The 15,050-nt window shown below is 39.2% G+C and overlaps 1 protein-coding gene across 1 annotated transcript in view; it reads right to left on the minus strand.

Moving 5' to 3' along the window:
- The window catches only part of NECAB3 (N-terminal EF-hand calcium binding protein 3), a 108,456-nt gene that overhangs the window by 54,312 nt on the left and 39,094 nt on the right, over positions 1-15,050 (minus strand). Inside the window, exon 3 of the mRNA XM_081949452.1 lies at positions 13,036-13,144. Within this exon, the coding sequence (XP_081805578.1) occupies positions 13,036-13,144 (109 nt within the window). The remainder of the gene's footprint in view (positions 1-13,035; positions 13,145-15,050) is intronic.

The raw sequence follows: 15,050 nt of genomic DNA on the forward strand, positions 1-15,050 counted from the left end.
ACTGGAGAAGCTAACAAAATACGAAGACCTACAAATAAAAATAGAATGACTATAGCAAAGGCAAGAAATGCTAGTACCAATAGTAATAGGTGCCTTGGGTGCAATCTCAAAACAACTGAAGCACCCTTGAAAACCATAGGCATTGACAAATTTGCCATCAGTCAATTGCAGAAGGCAGCTTTACTTGGAACAGCTTCCATTCTGCGACGATATCTGTATCACCGTCAAACATCCAGGTTTGATTATCCCAGGTCCTTGGTATGGGCTCGATAGGTAGACAAAAATGCCAAATCAGTCTGAACATCTGGCTGACTGTGCAACAATTAACAAGGACAACAACAACAATAATAATAGGAAATGATGCACACAAACATTGGTGGCCCTGGTATGTTTCACTATTGAGTAGAACTAAAGAGTATATCTCTTCGGCTCTGATGCAATAACTACTAAAGAATTCAGATTTTTAAGGTGCTCAAGGGCATGCTTTCTAGGACACACTTTAATAACAAATCGGAAATATATTCTGGGGGCAGATTCAGAATATAAAGTGGCATATTTTTCTATTTGATAAAATCTATTTACTCAGAATATTCAGTCAGCAATCATCACTGTGGGATTAAAGCAAAGATGGAAGGTGTATGTCTCTGCGGGGGCGTGAATGGAAGGAAATATTATGAATAGGCAGTCTAAAATATTTATCTTCCCAGATGTCAGCCTTTTCCCCAAAGGATTGGAGACACACTGGAAAGTATGAGACTCAGCCTTTCCATAATAATCTCAATGTCACAATTTACTCTTTGTGTCCCATTGTTTAGCCAAAGTTCTTGCTATGTCTCAAAACAAATCAGCAGTTGGCATTTCTTGAAAGCCAATCTCCTACCGAAAATGAAACCAGCATGCTATTTTTCTTATTTTTCATTCATATTACAAACATCATACTAAATTAGAATGTATTCTACTTGGAGATTCTGCTTTTATTTATTTATGTATTTGTCAAATTTATATGGTCACCTATTTTATCAGATGTGACTCTGGCTGGTGTACAACAATCAAATAAAACAACAGTATAACAATAAAATATGGGTAATTATTATTAAAAATTACAATATTAATAACCAATTTTGTTGTATTTATTTTGTACAATCAATAAAGACTATACTATATTATTTAAAAAATTAGACTACCGTATAAACACTACAAATTGAGAGAGTAAACATAGCAACCACTTTAGAGGAGGCACCTTAAAATATCATCGGTTCCCTGGGACTCCCAGGCCTGGTGATATAACCAGATCTTGAGGGACTTCCTAATCTGATTAACAGAGATGGAACTAACTTTTGGAGGGAGAGGGTGACAAGTGCCATGAAAATCAGGTGATCCAGACAATTCAAAAAGTATAAAGATTTATTATAAGCTTGAGCTCTCTACAAGAATTTCAACTACTAGCAATCAAGGAAAATCAGCAGGAGATAAGAGTAGAAGGAATTCAAGGTGGGCTGGACCTAGATCTCTTTGGGTGCAAAGGAACTCATGACAGATGATGTGTTTGGCCCCATCGTCAGGCTCAGCCTGGCCATTTCCTACAGAGGGTCACAGAATGTTTCCTCAGGTAGGCTTCATGGCAGAGAAGAGCCAATGCTTGGGACCCATCAAATGTACACCATTTACCAATGGTAGAGTATAGTATGCTTTCTGTGCCAAATCTTTTTGAGTTAAAATCATTTTCTTAATATGATAAATGAGACATAGGTATATATACCCTATCCTTTTTCAGGGTAAGCTATGTGATGTAGAATACAGGAAAGGAATGAAAAACAAATAAGCAAAGAAATGGAAGCCATGAAATGAGACAATCATCCCTAAAGTCTCAAATCTCTTTTTCAGGATTTCATCAATTCCATTCAGCCCTGACTTCCTCAGTCTTACACTTCCTCTCAGCCTATTCATTCCAGTGACGTGCGGTGAGGTTTATGGCTGGTGAGGCTGGTGATGTCATCAGGAAGGCGGGGAATGGGACCACGTGTGCTGGAGGCTCAGGCTGCCTCAGCCTCCAGCACACGTGATCCCATTCCCCACCTTCCTGAGCGTGCTCCGCCGGCTTGCGCTCTGCAGTCCTTGAAAGCGACTGGGGAAAGACGAGAACCTTCCTGCCTCTGCTGGACTTTGCGCGTTCCTCGCGACTGCATATTGGATCAGGCTGCCTCGCTCGCTCTTTCGTTCACCCGGACCGCCTCGGCATCGCTGTGGCTACATCCGTCCAGCCATCCCGGGAGCTGCGGAGGCAGAAATGTTGTCTGCACTCCCGGATGACGAAGCCACAAAAGTGACTGGGGAACGACGAGAACCTTCCTGCCTCTGCTGGATTTCACGTGCTACTGTTGCTTTTGCGCGACAGTCGCTTTCGGGGCTTCGTCATCCGGGAGCGCCGACAACATTTCTGCCTCCGCAGCTCCCGGACGCAGCCGGACGTATATAATATTATAATATTATATATATATAGTATATAATATTATATACTATTATTTCATGAAGAGAGGTGAGGCTCTGCCTCCCCTGCCTCCCCTGACCGCATGTCCCTGATTCATTCTCCCTTCATATATGGATAGTCCTTGACTTATGACCACAACTGAAACCAGAATTTCCAGTTCTAAGCAAGGTGGTTGTGAGTGAGTATGCACAAATACTTTAATTAATCAAATAGACATTTTATATCCATAGCTTATAGTACGCTTGGGGTTGAATGCTCAGCTATGCTTTTCACTTATTTTGAATGGATGCTTTACATCATCATAAACAGCTATCACATTTAGCAATTAAACTTCAAGACTATATTTATACAAAATATTCCATAATGCAAGCCTATTTGTTTCATAATATGCATTATCCATATCAAATATTATACAGGAAACGTGTACATGTTCAGTGTCTAGCAACAGAGCAAAAATTTGGTCTGTATGCCCTTGTCCAGCATAAAAAACACACTTTCTAAACTCTACTTCCACCTCTTATACCTTTTCAGTTAGAATTCAGTTCCTAATCACTAGGTAAAGCTGCCTTGAGTCTTTCGGCAGGGATGAAATTCAGCAGGTTCTGACAGGTTCTGGAGAACCGGTAACAGAAATTTTGAGTAGTTCGGAGAGCCGGCAAATACCACCTCTGTCTGGCCCCAGAGTGGGGTGGGAATGGAGATTTTGCAGTATCCTTCCCCTGCCATGCCCACCAAGCCACGCCCACAGAACCGGTAGTAAAAAAAAATAGAATTTCCTCACTGTCTTTCAGTCACCTGGAGAATTAAGAGGCTCTTGAACCAATAGGTTTGAATGCTCAGGAATTGTATGCATATGCTCATATATTCATGCACATAATATCCAATATTAATATCCAAGGTGAGACAGCAGCTCCCAATTCTAGACAGTAAAGTGACCAACCGTGAGAGACATGAATGAAAGAATGAAAATTCTCCTTCATTCAGTTCTCCATAGGTAAACAATAGTAAAAAGTCACTCAGTCACAGTAGCTTGTTTTTCCAGGAACATCAGCAGCCTGTCAGCACCAAGACTGGGAACAATCTTATTACACTAATATATAAGTGAATGCTCTTTAACTCTCAGACTGGCTACAACAACTCTAACCTGGAGTCAGCATATGCCTTTATTTGTTTTTCAGATGATCAGTACTTATTGCTAGAGATTGAGGTTAATTTAATCACTTTTGTAGAAGTTTCATCAAGCCAAGATTAAGGAATCATTAAGGGGAAGCTATGCTACTGCTCAGTGGGATGGGATGTTCCAGAAGATAAAGCACATTATATTGGAGTTGACACCATTGACAGAAAAATCCATCTCTCAGGTATGCATGGAAGATAGACTGTTTTGAAAAGCACATCCCTATGAGCTGTTAAATAGATGCTGAATTTTTAGAGATCTCTATTTTTTTTTCTATTCACCAGAAAAAGTACATTGCTCCTAGGTGCTGGTATGCCACCTAAATTTAGATCTGTATTATGACAGGCAGGTATATTTTTGCCCCATCATTCAGCTTCTCTCAAGTTCCTCTGTCATTCCTTTTCATCATTTTTTTTTACTTTTCTGAGGTCAGGATATTCTAAGGTGCTTCTAGATGGGTTTGTTAAAGGGAGGAGGGCACAGATGTGTTATCTTTGACCTATAATAATATTGAGTTTTTTAAAAAAATCTTTCTTCTTATCACATATACATTCAAAAGCCATCAGAAAGAGAAAGATGCAATAACTGCAAAATTATTTCTGAGTGTAACTTTATAAATTATCTCGCTATTAAACACAAATGATGTCTTTGCACAATGCTGTATGTGTTGTGGGAGGAGGGGGCAGTGAGTGGCAGACGACACAATCTAAGGTTCAGATATATATTTTAAAAAGCCCTGAATTGTGTTAAGTTAATCTTATTTTGGAATTTGTTATAGAATTTATAGCTTTCCCAATTTAAAATGGTAGGAAACTATGTTATCAATGTTATGTTACCCCAAAATGCTGTTACCGCAATCTCTGCAATGCCCACTTTACCTGCCCTTTCTCGGGCAGTTCCAGGCAGCAGAGATTGCAGTAACAGAGTTTTCGGGTGGCAGCGCAGTGATCTTGGCCACCTGGAACTGTTCGAGAAGGGGCAAGTGAAGCGGGCGCTATATGAGAGGTGTAAGGCCTCCCCCTTCTCAGGCAACCCAGTCAGAGGGCAGTCGGCTTCTGCTCCTGGCCCCGGAGACAGATTTGGCCATGAGGAATGCACACTCCATTTTCGCAATTGGGGAGGAAAAAGAGTGTTTCAGGCGGTGGGCGGTCCCAGACTGCAGGGATCACCCACTGCCTGAAACGCTATTTTTTCATCCCCGATTGCAAAAATGGGGCATGCATTTATCCTGGCCAGTTCCGTCTCCCAGGCCAGGAGCAGAAGTTGACCACCTCCGACTGGGTTGTCTGGAGAAGCGGGAGTCCAAGCGGTGAGCCACCTTGTGTTACACCTCCTGCACGGTGCCCGCTTCACCTGCCCTTTCTCCAGACAACACAGGCAGCTACATTTGTAGTATAAGTTGCACCCAGATTTTCACCCTCTTTTTGGAGGGAAAAAGGTGCATCTTATACTCTGAAAAATATGATAATTTACATCTGACACCCAGGAAAGAAGCCATTCCTTCTAATGACTTTCCTGCTAATTATTGCATGATTGAAATAGAGAGTGAATATTTGGTAAACTGACTTGCCAAAGCCTGCCTGTTTGTTATCAGAGTATAGGTGGTTTGAAATCCCCTGACAGCAACCTCCCTTGTATTGCTGGCTGGGGTTGATAGGCGCTTGTACAGCACAAGAGCGCTTGAATCCTTAATTCAGATTGAATTCAGACATGACATGCACTGTTCATTTCTGAAATAACAAAGCAAAAGTTTTCAAATGGCAAACTTAGAGAGTTCTCAAACTTAGAGAGCTTTCATATTACCAACATTCTAAAAGACTAAAATAGTGTCTGTAATTCACTAATTCAGCAGATTTTAAAGCATTGAAATACCTTTTATTTTTTTCCACATTTCACACACTTTAGTATCTAAATGTTGCTCCCTTAAACATGAATAGTGTATAAAACCACATATGATATAACCTCCTCCTAATGCAGTGGTTCTCAACCTTCCACTGCTGCGACCCTTTAATACAGTTCCTCATGTTGTGGTGACCCCCAACCATAAAATTATTTTCGTTGCTACTATGTAACACTGGGAGCCACAAAACCTGGGTGGGTGTGGCCACCTCAACATCACTCCCACCCAGTCACATGACACCCCCCCCCAACATGCCTACCAAGGTTTCATGGCTCAGTGTTTTCTGTGGGAATAAGGTCTCTCTCTCTTCTCTCCCTCTCCCTCTCATTTCTGTTTTTCTCTATTTTTACTCTCCCTTTCTCTTCTTCCTTTCTTTCTTTCTTTCTTTCTTTCCTTCCTCCCCTTTCCCTCTTTCTTTTTCTTTCTTTCTCATTGAATACGATAGCAAATCCAAAAAGCTATTAATTATAGGAAATTGCTTCTCTGTAATCTTTTTATAGTGAACTCTAAGTTGATAGAAGCTGGCAAGATTGTACTAACAGCAATAGGATATATATTTTGATTTCTTTTGAGTTTGACAATATAATGCGTTATTCAAAATTATAAATAATCTTATTTTCAGATGCAATTTTTTGTCATCTCTGTTATTTTCTTTTTTAAAAATCAGACTTGCTTCCAATTTGTGCCTTCTGGCAAACTGCAGTTTTCTTGGCAAGAGATCTAGCTTGCCATTGCTTTCGTCATAAGTCTGAGAAAGTTTCTTTCTTTCTTTTCTCTTCCTTTCTTTCCCCCTGATTTGTTTCCCTCTCTCTTCCCTCTCTCTCATTCTCTCCCTTCAGCTCTCTTTCATTTCTTTCTCCCTCTCCTCCTTCTCCCTCTAATTTGTTTCCTTCTATTTTCCCTCTCTCCCATTCTCTCCTTCCAGCTCTTATTTTTTGGTGTTTTCCTGGCACTGTCATAGTTTGTGTGGGTGTGGGTGTGGGTGTGTAGTGTCCCACAGTTATCTATGCATTAATAATGATCTAGTAATATTTCCTTATACATTTTAGGGACCTTTCCTTACATAATTGGTGTTTTCTTTCATACTTTTGGATTTCTAATTTGTTTCCATTAGTTAGCAATTGCTAAAACAAATCCCACGTGAAAAAGTATTCAAAGCCTTCTTGATTTTAATTGTCAATTTATTTATTCCTGCACATTGTAATATTTATTCATTTTCATATCTCTGTTTTTCCACTGTTGTGCAAACACAATTCCAGCAACTGCTAACATGTGCAAAATTAAATATATATTATACTCCCTTTCAAATAGCCAACAAAATATTTCTGGTTTTAATTCCATATCTTGCTTTACCATTGCTTCTAACCACTAACTTCTGAATAGCTACTTGGACTGACCTAAGTAATCTAATCTAACTAATCAAGGAGAGAAGCAACTTAGAACTGAGGAGAAATTTCCTGACAGTGAGAACAATTAATCAGTGGAACAGCTTGCCTCCAGAAGTTGTGAATGCCCCAACACTGGAAGTCTTTAAGAAGATGTTGGATAGCTATTTGTCTGAAACGGTATAGGGTTTCCTGCCTAGGCAGGGGGTTGGACTAGAAGACCTCCAAGGTCCCTTCCAACTCTACTATTGTATTGTATTGTAAGTACTGAACCTAATTCATATATTCCTGCTTTTTGGAACTGAGAACTAAATTTCAGAAAAAGGAAATCTGTATTGCTCTGGAAATATGACATTCATTCTTGAACTATCTTCTTGGATGAAAGAATATATCTTTCCTGTTTGTTGGGGGACATCCTTCCTGAAAAGACTGTACATTGTTGGGTGAAAACAGAGGTCCCTTCTGTTACCTGTAGTGTAGTCCTCAGCTTACAACCACAATTGAGTCCAATATTGTTTTAGTTCTTCTGCAGTTAGTATTATTTAACAGGATGAAGAGGCAACAGAGTATAACTGCTAGGACATTCATCTTTCTTATGTAAGTAGCTGTTTTATTGCTTTGTGTGCTTGTTTCATCCTTAATATAGTAGTGCAAGCAATTAAAGTCTTGCTTTCTGTGTCTGTCCTTTGTGCAGGTTTTTTGAGTAAAGTAAATCGATAAGGTGGTGTGCAGAAGACCGGCAAGCCAGTGATCCCTCCTCTGTAAATAACTGCCTTTATTGCTGGGTGTGGTGTGGTCTGTGCTGTGTTCATCCTTGAGATAGTGAAGTGCAAGTAATTAAAGTCTTGCTTTCTGTGTCTCTCCTTTGTGCAGGTTGTTGGAGCAAGGTGGTGAGGTGGTGGTGCAGAAGACGCAAAAAAGGAGAGTAATTTTCCTTTTCTATTCTTTTGTGTGCTGGTTTCATCCCAATGCAGTACATGCAATGAAAGAGTTCATTTCTGTGTCTCTTCTTTGTGCAGCCCATTCATTGGAGTCTGTGATACTGAAGACTGGCAAGAACAGTCATCTTCCTTCTGTAAGTAGCTCTTTTATTGTTTTTGTACTTATTTTAATCTTATTGTAGTTCATCCATTGGGGCAAAGAATTCAGTGACATCCTCTTGGCCACTCCCACCCAGTCACATGATCGGCAAACCACTCCCACCCAGTCACATGGTCGGCAAGCCACTCTGACCCAGTCACATGGCTGGCAAGCCACTCCCACCAGGTCACATGGCCAGAAAACCACTCCCACAAAAGAGGCCACACCCACAGAGTAGGTTCCAAAAATTTTTGAAACCCACCAGTGTCTCCTGCACTGCGTACCCAGTTACTCACCTCATTGCGCAATGGCGACAGCGGGAGGAGAGTCGTTGTCCCCTCCACCTTGATATTTTGCTTGCACACATGCGCGCAAGAGATGAGCGTGAGAAAAGGGCTGGAGCTCTTCCCGACCCTGAGTTGCCTGGGAAGGATGCGGAATCGCAAAAGCAGGCGAGAGGCTCTTGCCTTCTCGGGGAGGAGAGCAGATTGCGCGATTGGGTCAGCAGGGAGCCGCAAGTGAGGGGCCAAAGCCTATTAAGACTGTTACCCATTTGCGCATCCCACATTCCTTTATTTTATTTTCCCCGCCTTGTTTTACGCCTCAGAAATGGTACCTCCTGGCTTCCATAGCTCTGCCCATCAACCTCCATCACTCAGAGCGAGCTGCTTTCCCAGCGTCTCTCTTCTCCCCCTCCTTGCCTCCATTCCGGCTCCTGCTTTCCCCCCACCCACACACACACCCTTTTCCTTCTGCCATGTGGGGAACCCGAGCCGCCCCTTCCCTTTGGGCCAGCTTCTCGCCAGCCTCTCTGCGGGAGGCTCCTCGGCAACCCCTGTGAAAAGATTGTTCGACCCCAAAAGGGGTCGCGACTCACAGGTTGAGAACCGCTGCCCTAATGTTTCATTTTCTTTAAAAATAACAACAAGGGAAGCAAACAATAATGCATCAAATATCACTATAAATTGTTTTTAGGCCACTTGTTTAAATATACTGCAGATGGTCAATACCATCTTAAAATAGGCATTCCTTTAAGTGAGAAACCAAGAATGCATGTTTTCTCATATTCTTAGTCAAACATCAACAAATATATTTATTTTTTCATTTTGGAAAACAAAACTGTTCCTCCACATTTACAAACATCTGCCTGCAGTTGATACATGGATCAACCAATCATGGAAATTACACTATGTTAGAACTATAAAATTAGCTGTTGAACATATATTTAATTGAAGAAGAGGGTTGCTATGTTTTCTAGAATTGACTCCTTGATAGGCTACCAGAACTGAACTGCTCTAATTCTTGGGATCATTGTGATCATCTGGATTTTTGCAGCCAGGATCTATTAGCCCTGCCACTTAATAAAGAGAAAAGTCACTAGAACTTAGAAAGAGAATTCCAGCCTTAATGTTACAATTTGAAATTACGTTCTCAAACACAGGAATGCTGCTGCCAGCCAATATAGAGAAAACTGTATTGGACTTTCAATGGCTACTGGTCATAATGGCTTAATATGTACTCTGGGATGAAAGTCATGTTGCTGGGAATATGAATATATGAAAGAGAATTCTAGTGTCCTGGTTTCCTACAGATGAGCATCTGGCTGGCCATGCAGTTACAGGACTATATTGGCCTGATCAAATATGGTTTTCCTTATTTGATATTGACTTGGAATGGGCAGTGTTTACTGATTCTTACTTCCCAGCTGAATTTTAGTATGATTCAGTGAGAAAGGATAAATAAATTTTCTGATGTGAATTGAATAAAGGCAACTCAAAAAAAAAACCACCCCTTCTGTTCCCTAAGTCAAAAGCATTCTAGGCTTAAATTGCAAGCCACTGTGTTTACAGGCATTAGTGAAGGTCATATATGATTGTTCATCAAAACAATTGCTCTCTTCAGAAATATTAGCAATGTTTCCTCTCAAGGCAGTAACAACTAACCAACTGGTTTCAAATAATGTTTGCAATGTATAGATCCCAAAGTTAAATGAGTCAGTTCTGTGGATGGGCTTTCCACAACAACAGATACCCAAGAGACAAAACTGCTTGTTATTACAGTATAGCAGCCAGTAAGGTTGATATCAAGAAGATGGCTGAATACATCCTGAATCTGAGAATTTACCTGAAACCTATATGGAGATATATAAGTTTCAGGTAAAACTATATATCTTTATCTACTCTAAAGGCCAGCTTTATATTAACTCTGCAGGATGTTTTGGAGAAGCTGTTTGAAAAGTGATAAAAAAGCATATTTTGAGTTGTGCACTTTAAAAATCCAATGAATAAATAAAATGTGAGGGGAAGGGGGGAAATTCTTTAGATATTGAAAACAGTCTTTTGTATTCTAGTCAGGCGGTAATTTTTCAGATCTTTGAATCTGTGACATCTCTGATTTTGGTAATTATACATGTCTCTTTCTTTTTTCTTTGCAGACAGAAGGATTTGAAAGCTTTTAAAAAATGTACAACTGATCGGATCAGAGACAACAAAAGCGTGCAGTTGCTGCTTGAGAGTTTTTGTAAAAAAAAATAATGGAATAAAATGCAATAGAATATTTAAGGTTGTCCTAAACCAGTTTTTTTTCAACCTTTTCTCAACTCACAAAATTCCCCAAAGGGTATGGCTAGCTGGGGAATTCTGGGAGTTGAAGTCCACATATCATAAAGTGGCCAAGGTTGAGAAACATTGCCCTAAACCAACCTGTGCTCTCCAGATTTGTTGGATTAAAGGCCCATCATTCCCAACAATTTTATAACAGGCCATGAGAAGGAGTGGGAGTGGAGCCAGCATCTCTCTCACCCATGCAAAAAAGAGCAAGAAGGCATGGTTTTTCACTTTGTTTCAATACTAACAAATGGGAAGATTGCCATATCATTAAACTAATGTATAATCTGGCTGTGAACTGCTACACTAGTATGAGATGTAAGTTTGGTACAGCAACTGCTTTTCTTTTGAAATGATGATGGTGGTAATATATCCAATCATAAATGAACCATACCAAACAAACAGCAAGAAAAGAAAGGAAAAAAGAGAAGCATACAAGACAAGGCAATGCCCTTGTTGAGAACTTGATTGTTTATTAATTATGTAAATATACATTTCATATTGAAAATGTGTTTTTTCCCCTCTAAATGTCGCTACTGTTTTGCTGCCTTGGGCATCCTACTTCCCTTTTCTTTCTTTATTGATTATGCTTTTTCAGGAGGCAACTGGACTTTCTTGTTTTTTCTTTTGAAGACATTTTGCTTCTCATACAAGAAGCTTCTTCAGCTCTGACTGCATAGTGGGAAATGGGAGGATTTATATTCCTTGCAAACAGGTGGCAATTTGCATCTTTTTAGAGGGTCCTTGAAGCATTTGGAGCTTAATCTCTGTCCTTAGGGTCACCTGAGTGGTGCAATTTTTCCTCTGGAAATCCATTCCTATTGAGAATTCTAATACCAAATTAAAGCTAAACTATAATATATCTATAGAGTTTGGGATGGGAGATGAGACTTTGTTTCTTTTCCCCCTCCTATCTATTAAGCATACATAGTCATTTGCAGCGGTTTAATTGCACCCAGGCTACCCAGATAAATAACTGCATGGATAGTTGTTGTATATAATAATCAACAAACAGAAGCCCATATTATTTTCCATTCGGCTTTGCAAACATAAGGTGTTGCTTAATGCAGGCCTTCGATATATGTGGCTGAGTATTGTTGACTTTATGCTGACTGATATTAGCTTTCCTGTTTCCTTTTCTGATATATGTCAAAAAGATCTTCTGGGTGTGTGTACATAAAATTTTAAAAGATAAAAATAGGAATACTTTGCCAAAATCAAATTGAAATAAAAAAACCAGAAATTTTTTCCAGAAAAGAATAAAGAGACTACGTAGATGGAGAAACAAGGCGTAAGAAAACAATCACCACTGAGAAGGATCGAAACACAAATCTAAAAAACCAACTCTAAGAATGGGTTAATTTGCCTTCAATCTCTTGATCTGCCAGAGAAATGCCTTTAATTTTCTCAATTATTGTCTACAATAAAGGAAATATATATTGCTTGAAAGCCTAGTGGCTAGGCTACGGTGAATTAGACAGTTCTTAATTCAGGTCTTACTTCTGCTCTGAACTCCGTAGATATTACAGGCTATCCATTTTATCTTAAAATCCTCATATGCGATATGGGACATACTGAGGTTGATTAAATCATTTGTTATGCTATAACTGTGATAGGTAGAATTACATTGCTTGCATATCCCATAGATAATTTACATATTATTTTAATGTGCCCTTGGACAAAAATAGCAAATCTGATTTTGATTCATGGAATTCAGGCATACTTCTGTGGAGTTAACATACTATTTTACTTATGATCAGCTTGGACTATTCTTAAAACAACATTAATTTCCAGGTCCACCTTCCTCAAAATCAGTAGTGCTTCTGTTTTCACATAAAGCAGCCATATAAATTCTTTAGACAAAATATATTGCAGGTTTATTGAATTATTAAATTGTACCATTATAAATCTGATGGAAAGAGAAGGTCATTGAGCATAAAACCTGAGTCCAAACTAAAAGCATATTTTGATGAATATATACTGTATTTTGGAATTTTAAAAGGGCAAGATGAAATAAAACCATGCCAACTAAAATACAATGAAAACATTGTGTGAAGCATGAGATGCAAAACCATTCAGTTCATCATAAAATACTTGCATTTCTTCTAATTACATACATTGTTTGCTTAAGAATTCTTCTAGCAACTAAAAGCAAACCAGGGAAAAATTCTATCCACAAAATTTACATCCTCTTTCTTTTTCGTAAATGGCAGCTGCTTTTTAGAATTTCAAATAGGTATCTTTGCAATCCTTCTGGGAATGCAAATGATTAAGGCAAGCATTTTTTGCATGAAAAAATCTGTGATCTGCTATAAAGCTATGGCTGTTTCCAAGAAGGAGATTGGTTAAGTACACATGCCATTTTTTAAAGCTTCTAGATTATCCATCCCATTACTTACCCTGAATGATGCCTGTCAATATCATTGAAGAGTTTCCACAATTCCTCGGAGTTGAGGATGCCATCAGCACAACAGTTCTTAAACTCTTCAAATGACAGCTTCCCGTCATCTACGTTTAAATAAAGATGTGGAATAATTACATTTTTCTGAAAGGACAACAGGATGACCTTTCTACCTAGTATGCTTTATATGATTTAATACAACATATTCTATATCAGGAAAACATTATGAAACCCCGGGTAAGGTAAGAATTGATAAGACTCTGTTCAGCAACAATGATTGGGACATAGTATCTTCCCTTCAGGGTGACAGAAGGGTCCCAAGTCAAACTGCAGATCACATCGTGACCAGCTATAAGCTGAGGACATACAGTATATCAGTCTAGTGTCTGATTTCTTTTAATACAGGTAGTCCTCAACTTATACATAATACAATACAATAATACAATAGCAGAGTTGGAAGGGACCTTGGAGGTCTTCTAGTCCAACCCCCTGCCTAGGCAGGAAACCCTATACCGTTTCAGACAGATGGCTATCCAACATCTTCTTAAAGACTTCCAGTGTTGGGGCATTCACAACTTCTGGAGGCAAGCTGTTCCACTGATTAATTGTTCTAACTGTCAGGAAGTTTCTCCTCAGTTCTAAGTTATGACCATAATTGAGCCCAAAATTTCTCTTGCTAAGTGAGACATTTGTTAAGTGAGTTTTGCCCCATTCTACAACCATTCTTGTCACTGTTGTTAAGTGAGTCACTGCAGTTGTTAATTTAATAACCCAATTGTTAGGGGAATCTGGTTTCTCCACTGACTTTGCTAGTCAGAAAGTCACAAAAGGAGATCAAATGACCCCGAGATCCTGTGATGGTCATAAATATGAGCCAGTTGTTCAGCATCCAAATTTTGATCACATGACCATGGGGATACTGCAACAGTCGTAAGTGCGAAAAAGATCATAATTTACTTCAGTGATGTTGTAACTCTGAATGGTCACTAAATTAAATGCTCTGAGTCGAGGACTACATGTATAAGCAATGCTGCACTTCAGCTATTAGATGGCACACCAAGACATTGGTATTTGAACATAAATCTTTTAAACATTTATATACGTGTGTGTCTGTGTGTGTTCTACTGATCTAGTTGAAATGTAAATATATATTGCTAGTCCATGTATGATATGCCATACACTAAATAAATAATAAATAGCAACAAAGATCCATTTGGAAATGTCAGTGATTCTACATCATAATGTATGAGTGTAGAAATCATTCATACCACAGCTGTCAAACTCGTGCCCTGGGGGCCGAATGTGTCACATGCCCATGCCCGGTTTAGCGAAGGGGGAAAAAGTCATGATATGTTACATGACACTCCTGTGACGCTGCGAGTTTGACACCCCTGATTCATACCAACAATGGCAGTAGCACATTTGGTGATTCAGGGCTAAAAGGAAGAGCAAAATCAATTAGATTGCTACTCTGAAGCACTACTCTGGCAAGAGTCTTGAATCGGGAGAAAAATTCATTTGGTTTGTGCTTTTGGAGTACTCCATGAACTTGAGCATAGTTGAGGTTCTCTTTCGATGTTTACATTTCTGAAAATGTTGATGCATTGCTTACAACAAATGCAGACAAAATGTACCGTACGTGTAAATTTAAAATGAAGCAAGCAAGAATTGTGAAATGTATTTCATCAAAATCATCTTTACATAAAACAACATATAAGTCATAAAGTTCTGAGCAATTTCTCGGGAGTGAGAGGGATGGAAATATAGGGAGTCTAAAGACTAGAGAAGAAACCTAATGCCAGCAGAAGATAAATGTAATGAGTGGATTGACTGAAGCAGAAAGAATGATTGACAGGCAAGACATCATATTCTTATGAATAAGGGATATGATATGAGCAAGTGCCATTGTGATAAGCGGTAGAGAAATGCATGAAAAAAAATCTAGGAATTAAAAGTCCACCATGGGTTACAAAGTAGGCTGCTAAGGCTATAGGTATGCTATATCATCCCATA

The sequence above is a fragment of the Natrix helvetica genome (assembly GCF_964273705.1).
Source record: "Natrix helvetica genome assembly, chromosome: 3".
Classification (NCBI taxonomy): domain Eukaryota; kingdom Metazoa; phylum Chordata; class Lepidosauria; order Squamata; family Natricidae; genus Natrix; species Natrix helvetica.